At 37.5% G+C, this 23,931-nt stretch overlaps 1 protein-coding gene across 2 annotated transcripts in view; it reads left to right on the forward strand.

Moving 5' to 3' along the window:
* The window catches only part of rgs12a (regulator of G protein signaling 12a), a 38,791-nt gene that overhangs the window by 3,783 nt on the left and 11,077 nt on the right, over window positions 1-23,931 (forward strand). For both annotated transcript variants that reach the window (XM_084404167.1, XM_084404168.1), the window contains exons 3-8: window positions 1,354-1,455; window positions 20,086-20,104; window positions 22,674-22,843; window positions 23,053-23,145; window positions 23,344-23,487; window positions 23,584-23,766. In XM_084404167.1, coding sequence (XP_084260293.1) covers window positions 1,354-1,455; window positions 20,086-20,104; window positions 22,674-22,843; window positions 23,053-23,145; window positions 23,344-23,487; window positions 23,584-23,766 — 711 coding nt within the window. The remainder of the gene's footprint in view (window positions 1-1,353; window positions 1,456-20,085; window positions 20,105-22,673; window positions 22,844-23,052; window positions 23,146-23,343; window positions 23,488-23,583; window positions 23,767-23,931) is intronic.

Raw genomic sequence — 23,931 nt, forward strand, 5'->3', positions numbered from 1 at the left:
GAACATAGGAAAATGATTTCCTTCCTTTCACTGAGATGATTTATTGCTGGGTCATCTGTCTCGCTCTGACATGTTTAGTCCTTCCGATTTAATTTTAAAGCCTAAATTCTGGTTGGAAATTTTTAGGTGGAACACAAGACTATTAATATTTAAATTAAGCTAAACATTTGATTTAATAATTTACACCATCATTTTTATAACCAATTTTAATGTCAGTGGTGTTGCAGTAATATAATCAATATTTTACTTTTATTTTGTGAAAGTACATGAAAAATGTGTTTTTATTTAGAATTTTTAGTGGCGTTAACCTAAATGTTGTTTATGATAATTCTTTTTTGGGAAAAATTCTTATTAGACTACAAATTAGTTTTAAGTAATACGACTGATAAAAAGAGCATTGTAACCAATTGTGAATTCATATTATTTTATGCCACTTTATGGTAAGACACACATTAATGTTTACTGCTGGGCACTGACACAAATTTCACGATTCGATTCGATTTCGATTCACAAGCTTGCAATTCGATTTCAGTTCAGTTCACTTGGATTCACTATCAATTAGGCTAATAATTGGGGCCTGTCAGGTACAGTACATAGCAAATTTCCTCTTGAAAATGAATATGCAATACATTTAGTAAAATGCTCCTCTAGAATTCATTCTTTCTAGCGAGTTTTGAATGGCTTTTTTAAGGTAAATGTAATGGCGTGTCATGGTTTACAAGCTGTTTTATTGCCGTCTTTCGTCGCTTGAAACACTGATTGAGCGATTAGCCTACATGAGATATAATGCAGATTTCAGTAAGTTGTACTGTATCATTCAACATACATTCTGATGTTCATTCATGTTTAATTTGTGCTAGTTACAAATCTAGTTAATTAATCTAGTAATAAAGCAGAGGAGATTATCAGTTAGCGTGAGCTGCCGCTTCGCTTTAACTTGCCAAACGTCAAAACTCAAAATGGTATTTATTGTTTGAATTTCGTTTGAATTTCGTAATTGTAATAAAATTGACAGAATTTGACAGCTGAGACTTTCATATAATATTCGTTCCATATCAGAAATAACAAAACTTTTAAAAATTAATCGCTTATTGTGATTAATTGGGTGGGAGGCGCTACAAAGCTTTGTTCGTCAATTCATCATTCATCAAATGAAAACAGCATAGACTGAAAGATCTATTCATGAGACTTAAAATAATCGATATCAGTTCTTCAAAATGCGAATTGAGAATCGATTAAAATCAAGAAATCAATATATTTTTAACCCAGCCCTAGAGTAATGTTATTCACATTTGCATTTCACTTTTATGAAACTGAATTGTAATTAACTCTGGTTAATGTTTGTCCTCTCAGGGATCTTTATTTTGGGCACTCACAAGGGGACGCTCCTCTGTTCGAAAACCAACAGGTCCAGCTAAACGACTCAGTCTGGCTCATTCACTTAATGACCTTGAGGTAAGATTTAGCAGTTTATGCCTTGCTAAGACACCCACATCATACTGTAAAATCATAGTTTTGTATTTTCTGCAGTGCTGATGCGTGAAAACAGAGATACAGGTGTGTCTAATTTGTTTTGTTATCAGTACATAGGAAGGTCAGTCAGTCTGTATTATGTTCCAATCCTGTTTTCAATTCCTGCTTAAAAAAATAAATCTCTCTAAATGCGCAGAGTAGCCTTTGTAATGCTCCATTATTCTCAAGCACAATCATGTTTTTTCTGTTTTCAATAGACAAGGATAACCATGAAACTATTATAAACACTTGGCACACTGCATGACGGTGATGGTACCATTAGTATCCTCTCTCAAATGTAAAGAACCCTTTATATAGCTGGGCAGACTGAAATCACACATTACTTTGAGCTTCAACCCTCACTACATTATTATTATTATTGGTAACAAATTAAAGATTTTCTGAAGTCATGCAACAGCTTTGTGTGATGAACAAAGCCTTAATTCTAATTCACTGAACATCCCCTCTTCCCATCTGTCACTGCCTTAATTTGAATATTTAATTTAAAGGCTACAGTGAAAAGCTAAAATTTTAGGAATAACAACATTTCAGTCTGTTTGTCAAATAAAGCTATCATATGGCCTTAGAAAACTAGGAAGAAATGCAGTGCACTGCAAAAAATGCTTTTCTTACTTAATTTAGTAAGTAATTTTTGTCTTGTTTCCAGTCCAAATATCTAAAAATTCTTAAATCAAGAAGCATTTACTAGAGAAGTAAAATGACATAAGAAATTCTGTTTTGTTTTAAGATAAAAAGAAAGTAATTTAAGTAATTTTTGCTTAAAACAAGCAAAATTATCTGCCAATGGGGTAAGCAAAATAATCTTGGTTTCCATTTGAATTAAGATTTTTTTTTCTTGTTTTCCATTCTTATTCAGATTTTTTTGCTTACCCCATTGGCAGATAATTTTGCTTGTTTTAAGCAAAAATTACTTAAATTACTTTCTTTTTATCTTAAAACAAAACAGAATTTCTTATGTCATTTTACTTCTCTAGTAAATGCTTCTTGATTTGGACTGGAAACAAGACAAAAATACTAAGTAAGAAAAGCATTTTTTGCAGTGTGTGAAGTTATACACTACTGTTCAAAAGTTTGGTGTCGGTAAGATTTTTTTAATGTCTTTGAAAAAAGAAGTAAATGCTCATCAATGCTGCATTTACTTGAACAAAAATATTTTGAAATATTATTACAATTTAAAATAACTGGTTTCTGTTTAAATATATTTTAAAATGTAATTTATTCCTGTGATGCAAAGCTGAATTTTCAACATCATTTCTACAGTCTTCAATGTCACATGATCTTTCAGAAATCATTCTAATATGCTTATTTTCGGCTCAAGAACCATTTCTTATTATTATCAATGTTGAAATCTGCTTAATATTTTTGTGTGTAAACTAGGCAAACCATTTTTTTTCCAGAAATCTTTGATGAATAGACAGTTCAAAAGAACGGCATTTATTTGAAATAATTGTTTAACATCAAAAAATATATTTACTGTCACTTTTGATCAGTTTCATGCTTGTTGAATAAAAGCATTAATTTCTTCTTTATTTTTTTTATCTTACTAACCCCAAAGTTTTGAACTTTATTAGGGTATAAGTCAATACTTCTGTGGTGCCTTTTTGGTGTTTTTCTCATTTGTTTGTAGAAAACAACAACATACCACTTTGGAATAACAAAAGGGTGAGCAAATGATGGCCATTTTTGTTTTTTGGGGGAACTGCTGCGAGGTTGAGTAATATGTACTCAGTAGACTGCAGACTGATGAGTACATTTCATACCTTTAAATATTATTTTGTGCACACTAATGGAGTCATGTGAATTTTAACCAGCAAATTTCTTGAGGTTTGAAGCTGGAATAGGTCTGTCACCTCTCCAAGTGTGGAATCTGAGAGGAGTAGGATTTCCCTTTGGCTTTTCCTGGAACTCGAGGCAGACTTTTTCACGGACCTAATGCCCCTCTGGTGGTCAGGCAGACTGGAAAGTGTGGTTATGAGAACATCAGTCACTCTGGTGCTCACCAGGAGAACAAGAGCGAGAGGGAGGGGATGTGAAATGGAGAGGCTTGTTTGGATGGAAAATGCTTGGTCTAAGCATGTTTTTTTGTTGCTAGATAACATCTAAATGAAAGGCTATTCAGTTCATTTCAGCAATGTACTCAGCAGTTTTGTGCTAAACTAAAGGAGCTGCAACAAACTCCGGTTTTTTTTTATGTCAGAAAAAGGCTTTTACATAGTCGAAATATCCTAACCATTTGATTGCAGTTTCATTTTTTTTCTCGTTCAATATAATTTCACTCATTGATGGCTTTTAACTTTGCTTCAGCAATCTCTTCTGTACACTTATAGAATGCAAATTCAGTGTTTGATGCAACTATCATTCAGATCTGTGCCTGATAACAGCTAAGGAGGAAGTACACCAGTACACTTTAGAACACCATGGAGTATGAAGTACCACTTATGAAGTAAATGGGAGTTTGGACAGCGTCCACCCCTCAGACAGCATTTCTCTTAGCACTAATGCCTAAATTGGATTTCGGCAATCCCGTAAGATCATTACAAATCACACTGTTCAACATGGATCTAATAAACTTGGGTGTGTATGTAGACGGTATAATGATGACACCTATTGAGTTGTAGGCTATGACAATGAACCTCTCTCACTGTACAACGTTTAGAAGCAACGACCACAGAAATCTCCACGATTGGTCATCTTTCGTCTTGGACAGCCCAAAAGCGTACAATGTGTACCGGGCATAAGACTGAGTCAGGCTCTTGATTAAGCTGTTGAGTATTTTGGCAGCTCTAGTCTTGATGCTGCTTCCAGTACACGACAGTTACTGTTACTGCCTCTATTGACTGATAAAGTGTGTTGTAGAGTCCTGCACAAACAAAGCGTTTGTGTTGTAGCCCAGTATGTGAAACTCTATTGCTATATGCTTTCCTGTAGCGCAAACTGTAGAGCATTGGCGCTCGCAATGCCAAGGTCATGGGTTCGATTCCCAGGGAAAGCAAACCACTGATAAGAATGTAAAAAAAACAAAAATGTGTACCTTGAAATGCAATGTAAGTTGCTTTGGATACAAGTGTCTGCCAAATGCATAAATGTAAATGTAAATGTATTGCACACTACTTAGTATAGAGCAGCAGTGGAGGATGGACTATGAAATGGTACCAGTTGGGACTTTATCATAAAAGCTATTATCAAATGCTACACAATTTTATGTTGATAGTTTTATAGCACATGGTAGATTTATTTCCCAAGGAATTGGGATTTACTGGCGATTTACAACAGCTGAAAATTTGTATTATATCTATGATGGAAAAACATTTATATTGCAGAAAATCCATCCAGTACTGATTTCTGGCAATTTCTCTTCCAAAAAAGCTATTAACAGATAAATAGCTTAAAGAATATAGTTCCACCTATATGAGTGACTGATAGGAAAATTGTAGTTCCAGTGTTCCAATACTGAACCTTCCTTTCTTAAGTGAGACAGGATCATCTTTGCAGAGTCTTTACAATGTGAGACAGTGGTGTCTGATCCTGCTCCAACCCCAATTAAACACACCTGAACCAGCTAATTAATGTTGTTTTGAGGCAAGTTGGAGCTAAACTTGGCTGGACAGTGACACCCCCCCCGGAAAGAGTTTGGACGCCCCTGATGTGAGACATCCTAGGGGTCAAGGTTTCTTTAGCCCCTGCTAGTAGATGCTGTAACTCACCCCCCCCCCCCCCCCCCCCCCCCCCCCACCTTAAAAAAAAAGTATTTAAAATAAGCCATTGCAACACAATCTAACTTATTCTTTTTTCAATCCACTGAAATGTTTATAATGGAAGTTTCCTTTACTTATAAATTTGTGTTGCATTTAAATGAGCAGTGGATTTCTATTTCCTTGCTCTAGTAGCTTGCTTTGGGTGTGAGTGGATTGGGTGAGTAAATGTTGAAATGACTAATTATGTAATTTTATGTGATTTTGGGAAAAATGTGAAACAGGAAATTTGTGTTCTGTTATGTGAGGATTTAGAAGAGTTTATGTTAGTTTTTGATGTTACCATTGTGCTGAAGATTGAAGCTTGTGCTTAGGTTGAGGATGGGTACGTGAAAACATACTTTGTTGCTCAATTAATGCACTCATTACATTACATATTGTAAAAAGTGTGGTGTGTGCTATTGTTAGCTATTATTTAAGAGTGAGTCTATGTGGTAATTTATGTTAAGAACATTTTTTCTTGATTTGTAGCTGACGCAACACTCTAAACAAAAGTAATTTTTTCATGTTGCGTGCCAGTTTTAAGGTACGTTTACTGCTGTTCAAATCCAGTAATTTCAATAGGAATCCATGCAATTAGGAATTTCGCGTGAGGGTGAAAGATTTCCCCATGCAGATTTTGAAATGGGTTCACGTGGATTTGCCACATTGACCACCAGAAAGCTGCTGGTTTGAAAGTGACTTCTGTGCTTCATTCATCGCTACACTTTGATGATAGAGAGTACGACTTTTTTTGCCACATGAAAAAACTTGCGCCTTTACTGACACCTTTACTGACAGTTGAGAGAGTTGCGTCAGCGACCGCTGCAGATCCACTGATGGAATCGCAAAGGTTTGCGAAAGTGATGCTCAATAATGTGACAAAGTTGAGAGTTCAAATTTAGAAACTTTTTCTTCAGCCCACTATTAACTAATGAGAATCTCAGAAAGGAGTGTCTAGTTCTACTCTTAGTAATTCAATTCACTGTATTCCTGCTTGATTTTAAACTGACCTGACTCTTTTCACACCCACACAACTCACCTTGAACATTTCTGTCTGTCAAACACTTTATCCGAGCTTTCCCTATAGCTCAGAAGAACTCTTAAGAAAACGTTATGCAAGTGAAAAAGACAACATGCCTCAAATCATAACACTTAAACATTTTGAGTTTCCTCTCAAATCAACATGACATCACAGTTGTTTTCGGTAGGTCTGGGAGAGTGTGGATTTATTGCTAGCGGAGTTAGTGGGAGGAGGAATCTGTCTGAAGCGCAGAGTGAAAGGAGACGGGAGGAGGGAAAAGGGACAGAGCGCAGAAGGGAAAGTCAGACGGTCTGAATGCAGGGATAGAGCTGGAACTCAGAAGATAGTCACATTCACTTCAGCTTCATCCTGTGAACTCACAGAGCGTGCGGCTGAATGGACATGCTTATTCACACTGGGTGTCTACAGGAGCCCTGAGGACTAATAATACTTACGAATGGAGCCAACATTGACTCTTCACTCTACTGTAAGTTCCCTCCTGAAGTCACTGCATCTGTTTCGGATAAGACTCTTTGCATACGGATTGTTCTATATATATTTAGAATAGATATTTGTTTAGAAATTCATTCTCCAAAGTGTTTCATTTGTGCGTGTGGTCTCGCGTCGGAATGTTTTGGTCAATGTGGAGTAAATCTTTATACTTCGTAAACTTTAAGTAACACCATACTTGAAACGGATGACACCAATGCAGGATTTCTCAGCTGGACTCAAACTTTCCTCTTGTTCCTCTGGGTTGGTCTTCTACACTGAAACTGCTATGTCAAATATAGCCTTAAGCGGTCTGTCAACACCTCTCCAAGTGTATTCACTTTCGCACTCCTTGCTGTCTTTGCAAAACACATTGTGTAATACCTATGTTAAATACCATTGCTTTACTTGTTGTTCTTTCTTTAATTTTTATGTGTTTACTAGATATAACAATTATCCACGAGGTCACCATCGTGACTTCACGTTCAAAGATGTGCTCCCAGATAAGGCAAAACATGTCCTATCCTTTGACACAAGTCTGCACTTGGTATTCATTCTTCTTGGATGATTTGCCAATATTTGTCCTTATTCCGTGTGGTTTGACAGTTGCATTTCTGATTCTTTGAGCAAAGGCCACCTGTTCTGCTAAAGGGCGATGTTTTCTTTCTCTAGATGCGTGGCCTCCCTGTGCTCCCAGGTCTGGTAACCCAAAACCACAGGCGATGTGATTATTCCTCTGTCCAACAGAAATGTTTCCTTTGACCTGATTTCGCTTAAAAGGGCCGTTCACGCCAAGGATGAAAACTATAAAGATAGCTATATAACTATAAAGTTGAAATAATCATTCTAATCCTATGCGAATAGGGAAATCCGTTTTAATTTAGATCAAGTCAAGTGGTTTTTATTGTCATCTCCTCATGTGTGGAAGGGGAAGAAATAAAAAGCAGTTGGTCTATATATACAAGACATGACATTACAAGTTGGATTGTGTTTGTTAATATATTAATAATGATTTATTTACTAATTAAAGTCATCCTGTGGACCTTTTGGAAGTTTAATGAGGCCCCCTAGTGGGAACCACTGCTCAGATAGACTGTGCGATGAATAAATAGTGTGTTTAGGCAACGTGCATGGAAAAAATGATTATTTTCTGTGTGAGATGAACGCCAAGGCCAGCACCCTGCTCACCTCCATCTGCATTCACTGTGTCCACCTGCTGCTCTACACACTTCTCCTTCACCCGCGAGCTTGTGCATCTGACAATAACACCGTCTACACCGAGAATGTCCATAGTTGCATGTCCGGTGTGGACAGGGTGTAACACAATAAATAATCGCATGAAAGCTTTTGAGGAGTGTCTGGCTCAAATGGACATGCACCATTGTTGCTCGTTAGTGACTAATTGTTTTAAGACATTGAGTTATTCAGATGAAAGGAGCTCTGCTCTGGTTCTGGTTAAAGGTTTGGTTTTGTTTGATGTGGGTTGAACACAGATTTTCTTATGCTTGCCTTGCATTTCTTTTTTTGTTTTGGACGCAGCCAGGGGGCTAATTTTCTCTCTTTAGCTCAGCTCTGGTTTTCCGGTTTGAGCCATTTAGCAGTAATTTACAGCAGCTTATTACCCCTCATTATTAACCTTTTCAAATCAGCACTTTATAAAAGTAGGCTAACCTTAGAGCTGCCTCTGCTGACAAGTTATTCAGTTTTAATATCCACTCAGAACTAGTAAGCTGCCTTCGTACATAGCTCCCCTGTAAGACAGCAAAAAAACAAAACAAAACATTAATTTAATGTTTATAAATATATATTTTTTTATTTGATTGAAATTTCAGTTGGATTGATCTTAGAAGCAAGCATACTTAAAATGCTGTCTAGATAGGCAGCTCACTAGGTTTTGGTCTTGCGCTTGTAGTGCTTTAAAAGCCCAGAGACCAAATGACTTCTATATAAAAACCTGTAATGTAAATCAAGAACTTATTCAGTCCCTGTGCAGCAAAAAATGTTTTGTTTTTTTTAGTGAAGAACCTCCATATGTTCCTTGAACTCTTTCATTTATTCCCATGCCTGCCTCGGTCATATAACAGGTTGTCTCCTTCCAATACTCCACGAGTGCTTTGAAAGCAGTTGGTGGGTATACACTTGGTCACAGGGAACTATATTTGTCAGGAAAGAGATCTACCCGCGTATAATTATGAGTGTTAGGTTTCAGTTTGAAAGACCGCTGGTTCGGTACAAAGAGAGGGAGGAAGGAGAGAACGTTTGAAAGTGTTTTTGGGTGGGGTCATGGGGTTAAGCTTAGATGATGATGGATGCTTTTCCTCCAGGACTTTACCCTTACACAAAGGAGTGGAGAGATGTTTATCCTGTGCAAATCACAGATGCAAATGTGGCACTGTGTAAATATTTTCAGATTTGAAAGAAACAAGTTGTGTCTTACTGATGCGATCTGACCGGGTTTTTCTACAAAAACTGGTTTAGAAACTTTAACACCATTCACACAGCCCATAGTAGATGACGCATAAAAGCATCAATAAAAAGGAGAAGGATGCTGTAACTGTAGATCTCAGCTTAGATATTGTACTGTATTGTAGTGCTTTGTTTTGTTGGATGTTCTGTCCAGAGGCCAAACATTCCTCCGGTTGTGACCTCTTAAGTGAATGCGGTATTATTTACACATGGAGACGATCCAGTCATTGTTCCTCATAAGATCCAGGTCAGTGTAATTTTTGTGTATTTTGTCCTGATGATTACAAGGACGGTCTTCCACAGGCAATGTATTCAAAGTCAGCGGTTAAAATATTGCTGTGGTTCGTTTTATGGTTGGGAAGAGAATACATGGCCTTGGTAAACGATATTTTGTGGTTTCCATTTTGCGTCTGGTTTTGATTTTCATTCTTCACTGTAATCATGTTGTTTCATTGAGATGTCACTGCTTCTGATTAGGTGAATGGCAAACCATAGTGTTTTTTCTTTATTTTAAATTTTCTGGACTTATAAATCAATGAATACTGGCAGCTAGTATAATGAACACTTGAAGTAGACACATTTTGAGCAAACCATCTTATCAGGCTTTCCCTTCCTCCGTCGGGATCAAAGGAAGTCTCCTCTGAGGTCTCTGATGTTATTTTCAGGCAGTTTATTGTCTGCCAGAGATAAGCGGAAGAGATTTGTTTTTCCTCCTTGAAAATGAGTCTACAATTCAGAATAGAATTTGCTTAAACTAAACTTAAAAATAATTTCAGCTGAAGTAGGAGTGTGTTCATCTGTCAGTTTATGAAGTCAGATCAAGCCGGCTCACCCAACAGAACGGATACTTCCTTAATCTGGAGCCACTGACTGAGAATAAGCGGAAACTAATATTGTAAATCTACAGCCCTCTTTATCTCTCCCTCATACATACACACCCAACCCGCGTACACACATTCATGAGCTCACGGTGTATTCTCACTCAGAAACTTACACACCAGCCCAGCCTATATAGGGCTGGCAAACTCTATTTTTTCCTACCACAGAATCCCCAAATACAGTTGAGAGTTGGTTTGAAACCAAAATGAAAAAGAAAAATAGCATATAATATAGTCACCCTTCCCTGGCAGCTTCAGTCTGGGAAAGGCCCACCCATCATGCCCAGAGTGCGAAGAGAAATGAAAATGTCTAAATTTATCCATAAGCACTTCTTTAAATAATCACATATGAAATACAAATTCAATATGCTGTATTTCATCAAAAGGACTGCTGATGAAAATGTTCATTGACCAAGATTTAATCACCGATAATGAAGACAATATGCAAATAAGGCAATAGGGGCTTTCTCACCGTGTAGTAAGCCACCAGGGCAGTCCCCTGAGAACTAAATTTTCCCCTACGCCCATTTTCGTGGTTGAATCCTCACCACCAGTAGGAACTGAGAAGTGACGTAAGCCATCTGTCAGCGACGTCATGTAAGCGTGGCATTCAACAATGTCAACAACTTTGTAGCGTAAAAGTTGAGAAGGGCTTCGGCTCGTGTAAGTATATGTGAACTGTGTGTTTACACGGTGCTGGTGTTTCGTATGGCATGTGTTCCATGCGGCCAATCAACGTACACTTACATCACTGTTAGATCCTATTGTGCTGGGTTAGACCCACCTCTGAAGTAAGAGCTAATTTAGTCCCCCTAAAAGGCATATCTTGCAGTTCTCATAGTTATAGGAACTATGAAAGCGTTCCTCTGGTGTGAAACCCCCTATGGATATATCTCACAAATACATGGTGCATTTGAATGAATTCTTTCTACATTTTTCTTCTTAAACATGCATTACGTTAATATCGGACATTGTTTTTTTTATATATATATTTGTTTTTCACGTTTTCATCATGTTTGAATAAAAATAGTAGCCTGTTTGCTTTATTTCAGAAACTTACAAGTTAACAATATTTTATTTATTTATAGTGAAACATTTTTATGTTTGATATATTTCTAAATTGATAAATACTCATTTTTATCATTAATTTTTCATTATTATTGAGTCTTATTATTTTGATAATTGTTATCACTTAATTTTAATTTCTTAAACAAAAAGTTAACAAATTAAAAACATAATTTTATTTTAGTCAATAGTACAGTGGACCGAAATTAATGATCAAATAACGAAATATTGACTTATTTTAAGGGACATTCTTTGTTTAAAGGATGAAAATGAACTAAACCAAAAAAAAAAAAAAAAAAAAAAAAAACTCACTAAACCAAAAAACAAACCTCTGCAAAAATGAAGACAGGGATTATGTTGATCACAGAACTGATCAGTTAGAGTTTGAGGAAGTATCAGTTGTATAAATTGTGTGTGACAGGTTAGTTCCGATGCCTACAGTAGAAGAATTCAGTTAGTCTGTAGCGGATTGTCATATGTTGGGGGCCGACTGAACATGTACCGACAAGACTCTTCACTCTTTGTGTCGCTATCTGATCCTGGGTGGAGATTTTCAGGTATTCACACAAACAGTGCACACAATCACCCACACATGCAGTTGCAGTAATGAACCCAAAATCACAGACAAAGAGAAGAAGTCTTCTGACTATGAGTCTCATTAGGAGACTTTCTTTCAGGAAAAAGCGTCCCCCAAGAGCGGTAAGTTTACGCTACAGTCTTTTTCTCCGGTTTAGATCTTCTTTTTTTCAAAGCCAAATGATCGGGCTAGGTTAGACCAGCTGCTTTACTCATTAGCTGTTTTATTTCATTCCTGCACTCCCACACCGAGCAGCTGTGGCAGGGAGTCTCTGGACTTGAGACTCAGTCATTTCACACTCTGATGTTTCCACAGTTGTGTGTCCGGACGTCTGTCCTCACTTTACTTTAGTTTCAATTCAGTTAAGAGTTACAACACAGTTGTTGAACATTTTGTCACATTCATTGCTTTAAATTATGTTGCACTTGTAAAACAGAAGTTTATTTAATCCATTTGCATCGGTTATAACCAACAAAAATTATTAATGCAGTCCTGATGATACAAAGTCCAGATTTTTTTTTTTTAAAGCAAAATCTGTAAGTAAATAAATATCAATAGGCAGTGTTTGGTAAAAAGGCACATATATTAAATATATGTGATGGAATTATGTAATAATATTGCTATTTTAATGGTGTATCGAAGTAGAGTGGTTCCATCAGAGAAGCAAACTCAGTGCACATGGAAATGTTGCATGGTGGTGCTAGTTTAGTTTGAACCCCTCACTTTCATTTCATAATTTCATCAAGTTTGCATTACTAAATTAAATTTAAGTGTTTTCTCGCCTGTGGTTGTGGGTCTTTGTGATTTGTCAGAATATCACATCTAACATCAGTTTAAACATGCTATGACAAGCCAAGACATTTTGTTTAGACCAACTGCTTTTCTTTTGTAATGGTGTTTTTTGCTGTAGCCTAGAGATCGTGTGCTCTGGCCATGGGTTTTGTCTTCCTTTATCAACAAAATGTCAACAGAAGAAGCTAGAATATGTTTGTTTGAATTCGCAGAACATCCTGAATGAGAAGAAAGATCTTTCTTGACAGCACAGAGGTAGTGTAAACGGTTTCGACTGAAAGAAAAAAAACTCTCAAACTGAGAGAATCCAGTTTTATTTCTTGGAGGTTAAAAGGGCAAGTCGTCACCTAATATAGTCTAGAATGTGGAAATATAAACGAAGCAAGTCTCGGCAGCTTTTGCCACACATGTAGTTGCGGCTAAAGTTGCTTTCGTAACATCAATAGAGGTGTGAAGATTTACAAGAAGAAGGGAATATGGCAGGTGTGCAAAGACATCAGAAGAAAGTCATTTGTGATTGTAAGGAAGACTTAGGCTATGCCCACACTAGTGCGTTTTCATTTAACGCGGCTTTTTAAAATAAAAACGGTCCTCGTCCATACTGGCGCTTCCACTGTGTTTCAGTAAAGATCTCCGTCCACACTACACGACTGAAAACGCATGTCACATGACCATTCATTCACACCGGGCATGCGCAGTGTAAACAGTTGCCGATTGCTCTTATAAGAGCTTGCCTCTTGCGCATGTAGGCAGAAATGCAGAGTTTAACTGCACAATGGCAAGTCAGCCAAGCTTTGCAGTTCCGCCTCCATGTTATTGTTTAGACGGTTGTGGAAGCTGATCTGTTATTGTCGCTTTCTGGTGGCATAATGGTCATATGATAGGGGCTTGACAAATCAGGGAAGGATACAGAAGACCCAATCAGGGAGCGAATGTGTGCAGTCATGCCTTTGTTTTGAAAAGTCTTAAAAAAAAGTCTCGTTTTAAAACGAAAACGCACTAGTGTAAACAGGGACACTCTGGGCCCTATTTTAACGATCTGAAACGCAAGTGTCAAAGCGCAAGTAACTTTGTGGGCGGGTCTCGGCGCTGTTGCTATTTTCCCGGCGGGATAAATGACTCTTGCGCCGGGCGCAAATCTAAAAGGGGTTGGTCTGAAGTAGCTTCATTATTCATAGGTGTGGTTTGGGCGTAACGTGAAATAAACCAATCAGAGCATCATCTCACATTCCCTTTAAGAGCAGATGCACTTTTTCCTTGGCGTATTGCTATTATAACGGCGGATTTGCCAGGCGCGCGTCAAGAGCGGTTCACAGCCGAGGAGACCAACGCTCTCGTCACGGCCGTAAAAGAGAGAGAAGTGACATTGGGGATGGGAGAAACACACCCAAATTTGCTTCGGTTAAACAGGCATATAATAATGTGGGTAAATGTGTAAGCTAGATGTATGCTTTTATAATAAATTATTATATTTATAATAAATTGTCTATCTATCTATCTATCTATCTATCTATCTATCTATCTATCTATCTATCTATCTATCTATCTATCTATCTATCTATCTATCGTTTGTAATAATATGATTTGCAAAAATGAAAACTGCTGCTTCTGTGTAGATTAGAGAATCACAGTGTATGAGCGTTGTGCACTCTATACATTATGGTCAAGCATGCGCCCTTAAAATAGCATAATGAACAACGCGCAACGCGCCACTGACTTTAGACTAGGTTTTTTCTGGCCAGTGGCGCAATAGGCCTTATGCCCAGCTGCACTACTTCCTGAACTTCAGCCAGCTCATTTGTTTCCTGTCTGCCATTATTGGACAAACTGATTAATCCAGGTGTGTCTGATTAATGTTACTGAGGTCAGTCACACCTGGATTAATCAGTTTGTCCAATAATGGCAGACAGGAAACAAATGAGCTGGCTGAAGTTCAGGAAGTAGTGCAGCTTGGCATAAAGGCTATTGTTTTATGGAACAGTAAAATAGCACCAGGGAACGTTTGCGCCGGAACACGCCTCCTTTTTTGCGCTGAACCGCCCAGGGAGCGCAAGTTCATTCCCTAGTTTAGCGACGTGCTTCTGTGGAGGGAAAAGCGCGCTTTGCGCGGGTGCAAAATAGGAATGAAACATGCGTCGGTGTACAAAGTCAATTGCGCTGGGTGCAAGATAGGGCCCTCTGTGTGGCCTGGAAATGCAAAGGTGCCATGTCTATTTAACATCATAGGCCCGTTCACACCAAGGACGATAACTATAAAGACAACGATAAAGATATAGTTCTAAAAATCGTTCTCCATATTAAAGAATAGCAGAGTTCACACCACAACTATAACGATAAAGATATGAGGAACGATATCGTTGGGATCACTTTCGGAACGATTTTTTTCCAGCTGTTGAACGATAAAACTCTGACAGCCAATCAGAATCCACTTGAATTTAAACAAAGGTCTCACGCATTTAAAATTTCAGACGACATTGCGGAGAAGTTAATCGCCGAGGTCCAGAAAAATCCACCACTGTTTGACAAGTCAAGCGCCCTTTCAAGAAAAAGGAAATGGAAAACAATCGTTCATAGCCTATGAATAAATGGTGAGAAGTATTACCTCAGGTATCCAGCGCTCGTTTCGACAACACTGTCTTGCTGCCTTTGAAGTTGCAGTGAAAAAGACCAAGTGTTATTATTTCACTATATTGACAACGTCAGCTAAGTTCACAGTTAGATTATTAGATTGATTACACTAGCTTTACTCAAAACATAGGATGCTGAGGACGTCTGCTGGTTAAAGCCGTGTAAATGCAACAAGAAAAAAAAAACACACAAAATAAAACAGCTAAAACATATTAAGTGACGTTGTACACACTTTGAAACCGCAGCGCGCACCTTAGATTAAACAGACCGTTATCGTTCGTTGGTGTGGACGCAAATATAGTTATTGTTATAGTTATCTTTATAGTTATCGTGCTTGGTGTGAACGGCCCTTAGGCATAACTATTGCTGATACTCATAGGAATAGTTCTCCTGAAAATGAGAATTCTGTCATCTACTCACCTTCATGTTTTTTTTTGGTCTATACATTGAAAGTCAATGGGGTTCAATGTTGTTTTGGTCATGGACATGAGTTATCATACTATTATTTTTACTTCTGCAATTGTACCGTTTATACCAGGTGGATGATAAAACCTAAAAATAAAATTCCATAAACTCAAAGGAGAAATATCTTGGGTAAATTCTACAGAGTACTGCAAAAACACCCTAGCTACCACAAAGAACGTGTCACCTACAATAGCTTAGCATCAGGAAACCACTCACATTTTCTTCAGAAAATTTTAAAATACACCTAATACATAGACACAGATTGAAAATGAAAATGAGCTTAATTGTAGTTTGATGACATGCATTGAAATTTCCCTGTGCTATTCTAGTGAACAGGCTCAAACATGTTTTCTTCTAAACACAGAAGTTACCTCATTATTTCCTCTTGGATTCCATAAATACAGTTCTCTGGTTTTACTTCTCATAAGTTCCAAGGCATCTGATTGCTTCACAAAAATGTCACTCATTCACACAGCTGGTCACAACAGCCAGATGTCTGAAAGGCACCCTTGAACCCTGCCACGCTGCACGCCTACCAGATCCTGCTGCTGCGAACCCCCCGTCTAATAACACGTTTGCTCATGGGACCGTGTGATATATATATAGAGCACCTCTGCCTGAGACGCGTGTGTCATTGCTGGCCTCACAGCCTGTGGTCTGAGATGAATTGTTGCCATAGTGTTTCTGACCAAATACACCAGGGTGGTGGCACAAAACGAATGGTAACCAGGCTCCAGCGTTTCATAGCTTCTTATTTTCTTCCCTTCTCTGTCTTTTCTCCCTCTGTTTCCCATTACTAACTTCATCCCTCACTACAATTAGAAGCATAGAAGGGGCTGCTTCTGGTCTTATAAGGAGTGAGGTTTACATCAGTGGGTTTGGTTGGACTTTGTTAGAGAACGTCTTTATCAGTGGGTCTTGGATTGAGATTGTTACACTGAAGGATTTGGACTCATGAATCTTATTAGTGAACTCTAGTTTGAGTTGTTCAGAGTGGAGCATAAGCCGGCCAGAGCAACTCACCATTTTAAGACACATTTACACTTTGAAGTGGCCTGGAGGCTTGTGGTTTTTGAAGGCCATCCCTCTTGCGTCTGTACACTGTGTTAAGAGCATTCTTGGACTGGGATGTGATGGAAAAAAGACCTACTTTGCAGACAAGGCTTAAGCAGTGTTTTCATATGTTTATGTTTATAGAATGCAACACTGTTTGTATATTGTTCGTTGTTCTCATTAAGGAAAGCATCACTATTGCTTTTACTACAGGATTAGGATTTTAAATATACCTCAAACTATTGGTATTTAACTTTGGTGGTGTATAACTTGTCCTGCACTGTATATGCTACGGAGATGAATGATAGCTCGAATCATGCAGATTGTCGAGGAGAGCTGTGCTATTACTTTTCTAAACGTGTGATTTCTGGTGATGGCTGACAGATAATAAAGTGGGCAAAAAAAAAACATTGAATAAGGGAAACAAGCCATCTGGGGAATAGGGATTTCACTTGGAATGTAATGTAGAATATCATCAGAATATCATTAGCTATGTTTCCATCCAAAGTTGCACAAAATTGGAATATCGCATTAAAACATGTGCGAATAAAGCACCGTTTCCATCCAGTGAGCCGAAGAGAACAAAATCGCCACTTCCTGATAAACTTAATATCACTAAGAAAAATCAGTCCGCCGGTTAGTCCAGTTATACCATCCCATCACAGTCTTTTTTAATGCGCATCGAGGAATTTATTCGGTTAATGTGTTTCCATCGTAGTTTATGCACGTTTTTTATTGGATGAAAAGTTTATCCGACTCATTTGAGTGCATACGTTTTTTTTTTTATGTGCATTTTGACGTTTCCATCCACCGTTTTTTATGCGATATCTCAAAATGCACTTAAAAATAGGTGGATGGAAACAGCTATTTAGACATGGGGGGTTGGTTCTCTCTTTTTTTAAACTTACTTTTTACTTAATATTTTGAATGATATCAATCCACAATCTGACTTAATTAAACCACACCATGTTCAACGAGCTCATGCTGCGTTCACGGCATGTCCTAACTACCGTAATTAAGAGACGGCAACTTGTGACGTTCTACACGGAGCTGTTCACGTCCTCAGTCACCGATTTATGTGTTTCTGTGGCAACACTATCAGAGGCGAAAGTTAAGTTGTTTACGTTCATTATTATTGTAATGTCATGTGATTTGAGACGAGGCAATTTAATGCTTTGCAGACTTTGCTCTGGCTGTGTGTGTTCATGTGTTTTGGTGGAGGAGGCGCGACTTTGGAGACGCTCTGAAGGGAGGGTGGGATCTCATGCTTTCAAAGCTAACTTACTATTGCTAGCCTCTCCGAAATTGCCTATACCCTAGCTTTAATTTTCGGCAATATTATTGACTTGGATGAGAGCTTTATAGATGACCTGAACTCATTCCATAATTGATGAACTTTACACAGTTATTAAACCAAACGGAATCGACACTGAACTGATTTTAAATGAATAAGGACTATTTACTGTTGTCTTTTTAGAGCTGCTTTACAGCAGAATTGAATTCTGTTTGCATCTTTGAATCATTATTTTCTTGTTTATCACTGTAAAGCTGTTTCGAAACAATCTGTATTGTATAAAGCGCTGTATAAATAAAGGTGGCTTGACTACTTGGGACTGTAAGCTAACAAACATCTAGAGCAACTCCATAGCAACATAATATAAATATCTAATTAATCTAGTGAAAATGAATAAATATGATCCAAATAAATAAATTTTTATCGCAAATGTTTTGAAAAAAGTGATTGGGAAGCACTTCATGTCCTTATTCTTCTCTTTTTTCTTAGATCATCACAAAAGTATTCATGCTTAGCACTTCATGTATCACTGGTCAAAACCATTTGCAAGATAACAGAATGATGCCCTTCACATGAACCCCAATGATTAAAGTGTTGTCTTATGTTTCCGCCTTTAGCCGTTCTCCATTCTCAGAATCCTTGTCTTTTATTAGCATATAAATAGCTCTCCGTTAGTCATGGTGAGCTCAGATTTGATAATAGTGACATACTGGGACTGGAATGTGCCATTTCTGAGTGTTGATGAGCTTCTATTTTAACTCATTGCCATTACAGACAGATATGAATGCTCCTATTCACATTGTGTGACTTTTTATGTCAAATATCGTATTTACAAACAATGAAAACCAGAGCTCTTTAAAAAATGGATTCAATTCAAGTTAAGCTTTTATTATTTATTTTTATACATGTTAATATTAGACTAGTGTGAGTACATTTGCTTCCTAACCTTATGTATGTCAAATATTATGTATCTACTTATTCATATATAATTTATGTATATGCATAATTTCATCTTCCTAGAAGACTAGTACTTAAAAGTATTAACCTTGTGGCTTAAATGAGACCAGTTTTATTATTGACTTGCATTGTAACTGCATTACTGTTCCTTTAAATGCATTGAGAGCATCTGTGTCTAGAAGGAAATATTTTTTGGACGGGTGTGTTAGTTTGGCATTAGTTTAGCAGTGCACACACTGAAAAGTGCCCACGGCTGAAATTAAAACCCTTGACACAACGAATCCGTCTAGATAAACGGCACCAGATAGAATAGTGCAAGTTCATGCACGATATCACTCAGTAAACATTGTCCAGAGGTTCTGTGACTCATGAATCTGATTGCGTCGTTTTATTATGTGCCAACAAAGAACTTCTATCTCCCGCCTTTACATTTGTAAAATCTCATTTGTATTCTCCTCACAAAAGTTTCTGTTCCTTTGTGTGTCCTTCTGCTGTCCCAGTAACTGCCCTCATTCCGTTACACTTCCTCCCACTGAACAAACATGATGTGTGTTTGTCCATGTGCTTTGCTCCCAGCCTACGAACACACACACACACATACACACCTCTGTTAGCCGTGATGCTAATGTAAATGAATAGGCAGAGAATTTTACTTGTACCATATAGGTCAGCTTCCATGTACCTGGGAATTTGCATTCTTACTCTCATTCATTCAGTTTTCATTTCATGCTCAGAGAAGCAGGAGCATTTTTACGACCTGAAAAACTTGACTAAAGCTTTGTGTTAAAGTTATGGTCTTTGCAAGTGTCTGGCCAGACCTGAGTCAGGTCATTTGATGTGTGCGTGTATGTGTGTGTGTGTGTGTGTGTTTTTGTGGGCGGTAACCAGAGCAGAGGTGTGAACAGCTGCGTGTTACTACACACAACTACATCAACGACCATATGTCAAAGCCCTCCCCTCTCAACAAACACATATCTCACACACGTTCAGTTAAGATGAGAGAGGCTGCTGAGATGTCTGCAGGCATTTTCTCCAGCTCAGTAACTTTACCTCTCTCCTCTTTTTCTCCTCCTCTGCCCCACCGAAGTCAGGATGGCAATAGCTCATTCATGTCTTTTTTTCTTTTCTTTCAGTCGGCTGCGTCAGATGGTGGTGAGTACTCTGTTTAAACCCCTTCTCAAAAACAATTCAGGAAGTTGTGAATTCCTGTGTCAGTTGGCTTTAAGTGGAGATTGCTATTATAATAAATATTTTAGACTCAAAGCACTGTTGTTTAATGTGTGATCCATTACATTTTATTTGTGTGGTATAAGTGTTGATTTGTCTATGAAGAGATACAAGAAAAATGGTACAAGAGAAGTACACGATCATCATTTAAGCAAGTGCTCTTAAGTTTTACTCTGAGAATAAAACAAACCTCACTTTTTCCAAAATATATAACATTAAATGTATATTGATGAGTTCCATATTTGATTGTGTAATTGAGGTAATCTGTTGCAATTGTATAACATAGTTGAGCTATATATGTTATGAATTTGATAAATTATACACTACTCTTCAAAAGTAAAAAAAAAAAAAAAAAGTATACTTTTATTTAGCAAGGATGCATTCAATTCATCACGTAAAGACATAATTTTAAAAAAAGTTATTTTGCACTTTCTATTCATCAAAGAATCCTGAAAGTAGTATCACGGTTTCCACAAAAATATCAAGCAGCACAACTGATTTCAACATTGATAATAATAAGAAATGTTTCTTGAGCCGCAAATCAGCATATCAGAATGATTTCTGAAGGATCATATGAAAAAGTAATGATGCTGAAAATTCTGATTTAATCATAGGAATAAATTACATTTAAAAATGTATTGCAATAGAAAACAGTTATTTTAAATTTTAAATAATATTTCACAATATTAACGTTTTAATGCATTTTTGATCAAATGAATGCAACCTTGGTGAGCATAAGAGACTTCTTTCAAAAACATAAAAAAATTTTTTACAGACCCCAAACTTTTGAACAGTTGTGTGTATTTCATGATCTATTTGCTTCCATTATCTTACTGAGTTACGTACTGTAGGTGAGTTATATATTTTGTCGTCAATATAGAATATTAAATCTTTAATATCCTCTTTATACACCCTTAAAACAGGTCTTGAGTAGAAAGTTACACTTAAAGATTTTGGTTTCGGTGGATTAAGTGCTCAGAGAAACTTTTTGGGCATCTCAGAAGCAAAAAGTGTCAATAAAACTGTCAGCAACCCAGTGAGGATGTTTCCTCTGATTTGCCTGAAGGAAGTTATGACAGCGGTATTTACTGAGAAAGTTTTGAGGTTTGTCTGGACTTGTCTTACTGAAAGTAAGGAAAACAAATATTACACATGATAGACCGCAACTGTTTGTGACAAAGATACAAAACACAATGAATTATATATTTGTGATTTGCAAGCAAGTGTAGCACTCACAAATTCCATTATTTGAAGGTAAAATGTGTCATTTTTCTGATGTTAAAATTAGGGTTGCAAAGGGGCGGAAAATTTCCGGTAAATTTCCATGGGAAGTTAAGCTGGGGAATTTTGGAAATATTCCATATTAGAAACATGTTAGAAACTGACAGGACAACATTGCGGCGCCCATCTCATGTTATAGATCAAGATTATTTATAAAGGTTTTTAAACGACCAAACACACTCACTTACACGTATTTGAGAATCGGAATATCAGATAGGCTAGTTGATGACATGGTAAGCAAGTTTGTGAATATTTTGAATAAAAAAGGAAAAGCTAAATTTTAATCGGTGCATCTCTATTTAGCATCTAACTTATCAGCTTGCTATCTACTAGATGAATACATTTGTATGTGATATTTGCAATTTAAACATTTAATAAATATATTTCCCCATAATCATCCAAACTTACTTCACTTTGTTTAGTCCACAGGCTCAAATGTGTGCCTTCAATAGTCTTGTGCTTTGGGCTTCTGTACATGTGATGGAGGCATGCACAGTGCCAGTAGGGGGTGTGGTCTCAATAGCCATGCAGTAAGCAGTGTGCTATGTGCATGTGATTGAGGAATGGCATGGATATTCAAGTGTATTTGAATGGCATCTGTTTGTTTTAGTCAAGATTATGCTAACTTTCCTCAACTATATTTAAGTTCCCTATGAAGAGCCAACCTTCAACTTTGAAAATTCCCAGTTTATTCCCGTTTATTCCCATAAATTCCTGTTAATTCCCTTAAATTCCCATTAATTCCCATGGAAAGTTTCCATCTTTGAAAATTCCCAGAATTTTGCAACCCTAGTTAAAATACATTCTAACTAAATGTAACATTAATTTCCCCAAAATGTGTAAACACTGGCTCTGTGGTATTTTCAACATTACTCTCATAACACACTGGCTCAACCAATGGTGTGAATTTTGAATGTTTGACTAACCAATGTCAGACTGAAGGAAACCTGTCTGAAAACAGTAATTATTTTCAATTCCATTGTTAACGCTAGTGACTGAAATTACGCACTTTGATGATTCCTCATAGTTATCTGTATGCTGTGTGTAGAACATCTTAACATTTGAAACCATTCCCACTCCTTTCCTCATGCCTCAGTGTTAAAGACATCTCAGAACAGAGAAGCGATTTTATTTTTGTGATCCAGACCAGAACAGTTCAAGAATCTCATCCTAAATCAGCTCGACTTTGATATTTACTTTTTGCCTGGTCCAGAGCGCAGTGGAGTCAAGCGTCATGACTGCGGCAGCGTGAGCAGTTTGGAAAGTAATGGTAGTCTGCCTAGCGTCAACAACCATTGTCGCTTCTCAGAGCGCCGTGTTGCATCATGGGCCATCAGCTTTGAGCGTTTGCTCCAAGATCCTGTGGGTGTCCGCTATTTTTCTGTAAGTACTGCAGTTTGTTTCAGACATGTGCTTATTGTTAACTAAATACATTTTTTATGGCCAGTGAGTTTTTGACAGGCTTGCCTTTGTGTATATCAGATTGATAGTTTGTGTTGATTCATTTGTTGACGCCATATCATAAAGTTGAAATGTATTAATGTCACAGGATAGTAGTGTAGATCCAAATGTACTGTTACATGTTCCTGCAGGAGTTTCTAAAGAAGGAGTTTAGTGAGGAAAACATCTTATTCTGGCAGGCCTGTGAATGCTTTAGCCAAGTTCCAGAACATGACAAAAAGCAGGTAATCATCTGCAACTCATACACGGTTCTCTCAGTGATACATATTTAATCATATTTCTCCTTTAGCCTCTGTTGAAATCCTCACGCACCCTTAAAGTGATATTTCACCCAAAAATGAAAATTCTGTCATCAGTTACTCACATTTATGAGCATACAGGTCAATAGGTTTTTATCTTATTTCAATCATAATGTTTTTCAGCTGTCCCAGAAGGCCAAAGAGATCTACAGTCGTTTCCTCTCAAGTAAAGCTACTATGCCGGTGAACATCGATAGTCAAGCTCAACTTGCTGACGACGTCCTGACGGCTCCACAGCCTAACATGTTCAAACAGCCACAGCTTCAGGTGGATGTGCACACTTGATTACACTCTCACATTCACACAGTTGTCATTGTTTGGCAATCGAGAATAACCTTCTTAAACCTTGACTCGTCCCTGCAGATCTTTAACCTGATGAAGATGGACAGTTATGCTCGGTTCCTGAAGTCCACTCTCTATCAGGAGTGTATGATGGCTGAGGTAGAAGGCCGACCTCTCCCTGACCCCTGCCCAATCCCATGTAGTCCCGCCCCCTCTAAGCACAGCTTGAACTCTGACCGTTCCACATTCTCCACACCTAAAAAGGTACTAATCTCACTACAGCAACAATAACTCAAGGAAGGTTTGTGAGTAATGTGAAAAACAATTTGTATTAGTTGTCTACAGATGCCGAGCAACATTACCTTTTACTGTGTTAATGCATCGCTACATAATTTTTAAAAATAGAATAAAATAGTATTAAGTAATATC

Source organism: Rutilus rutilus (genome assembly GCF_951802725.1).
Source record: "Rutilus rutilus genome assembly, chromosome: 3".
Classification (NCBI taxonomy): Eukaryota; Metazoa; Chordata; class Actinopteri; order Cypriniformes; family Leuciscidae; genus Rutilus; species Rutilus rutilus.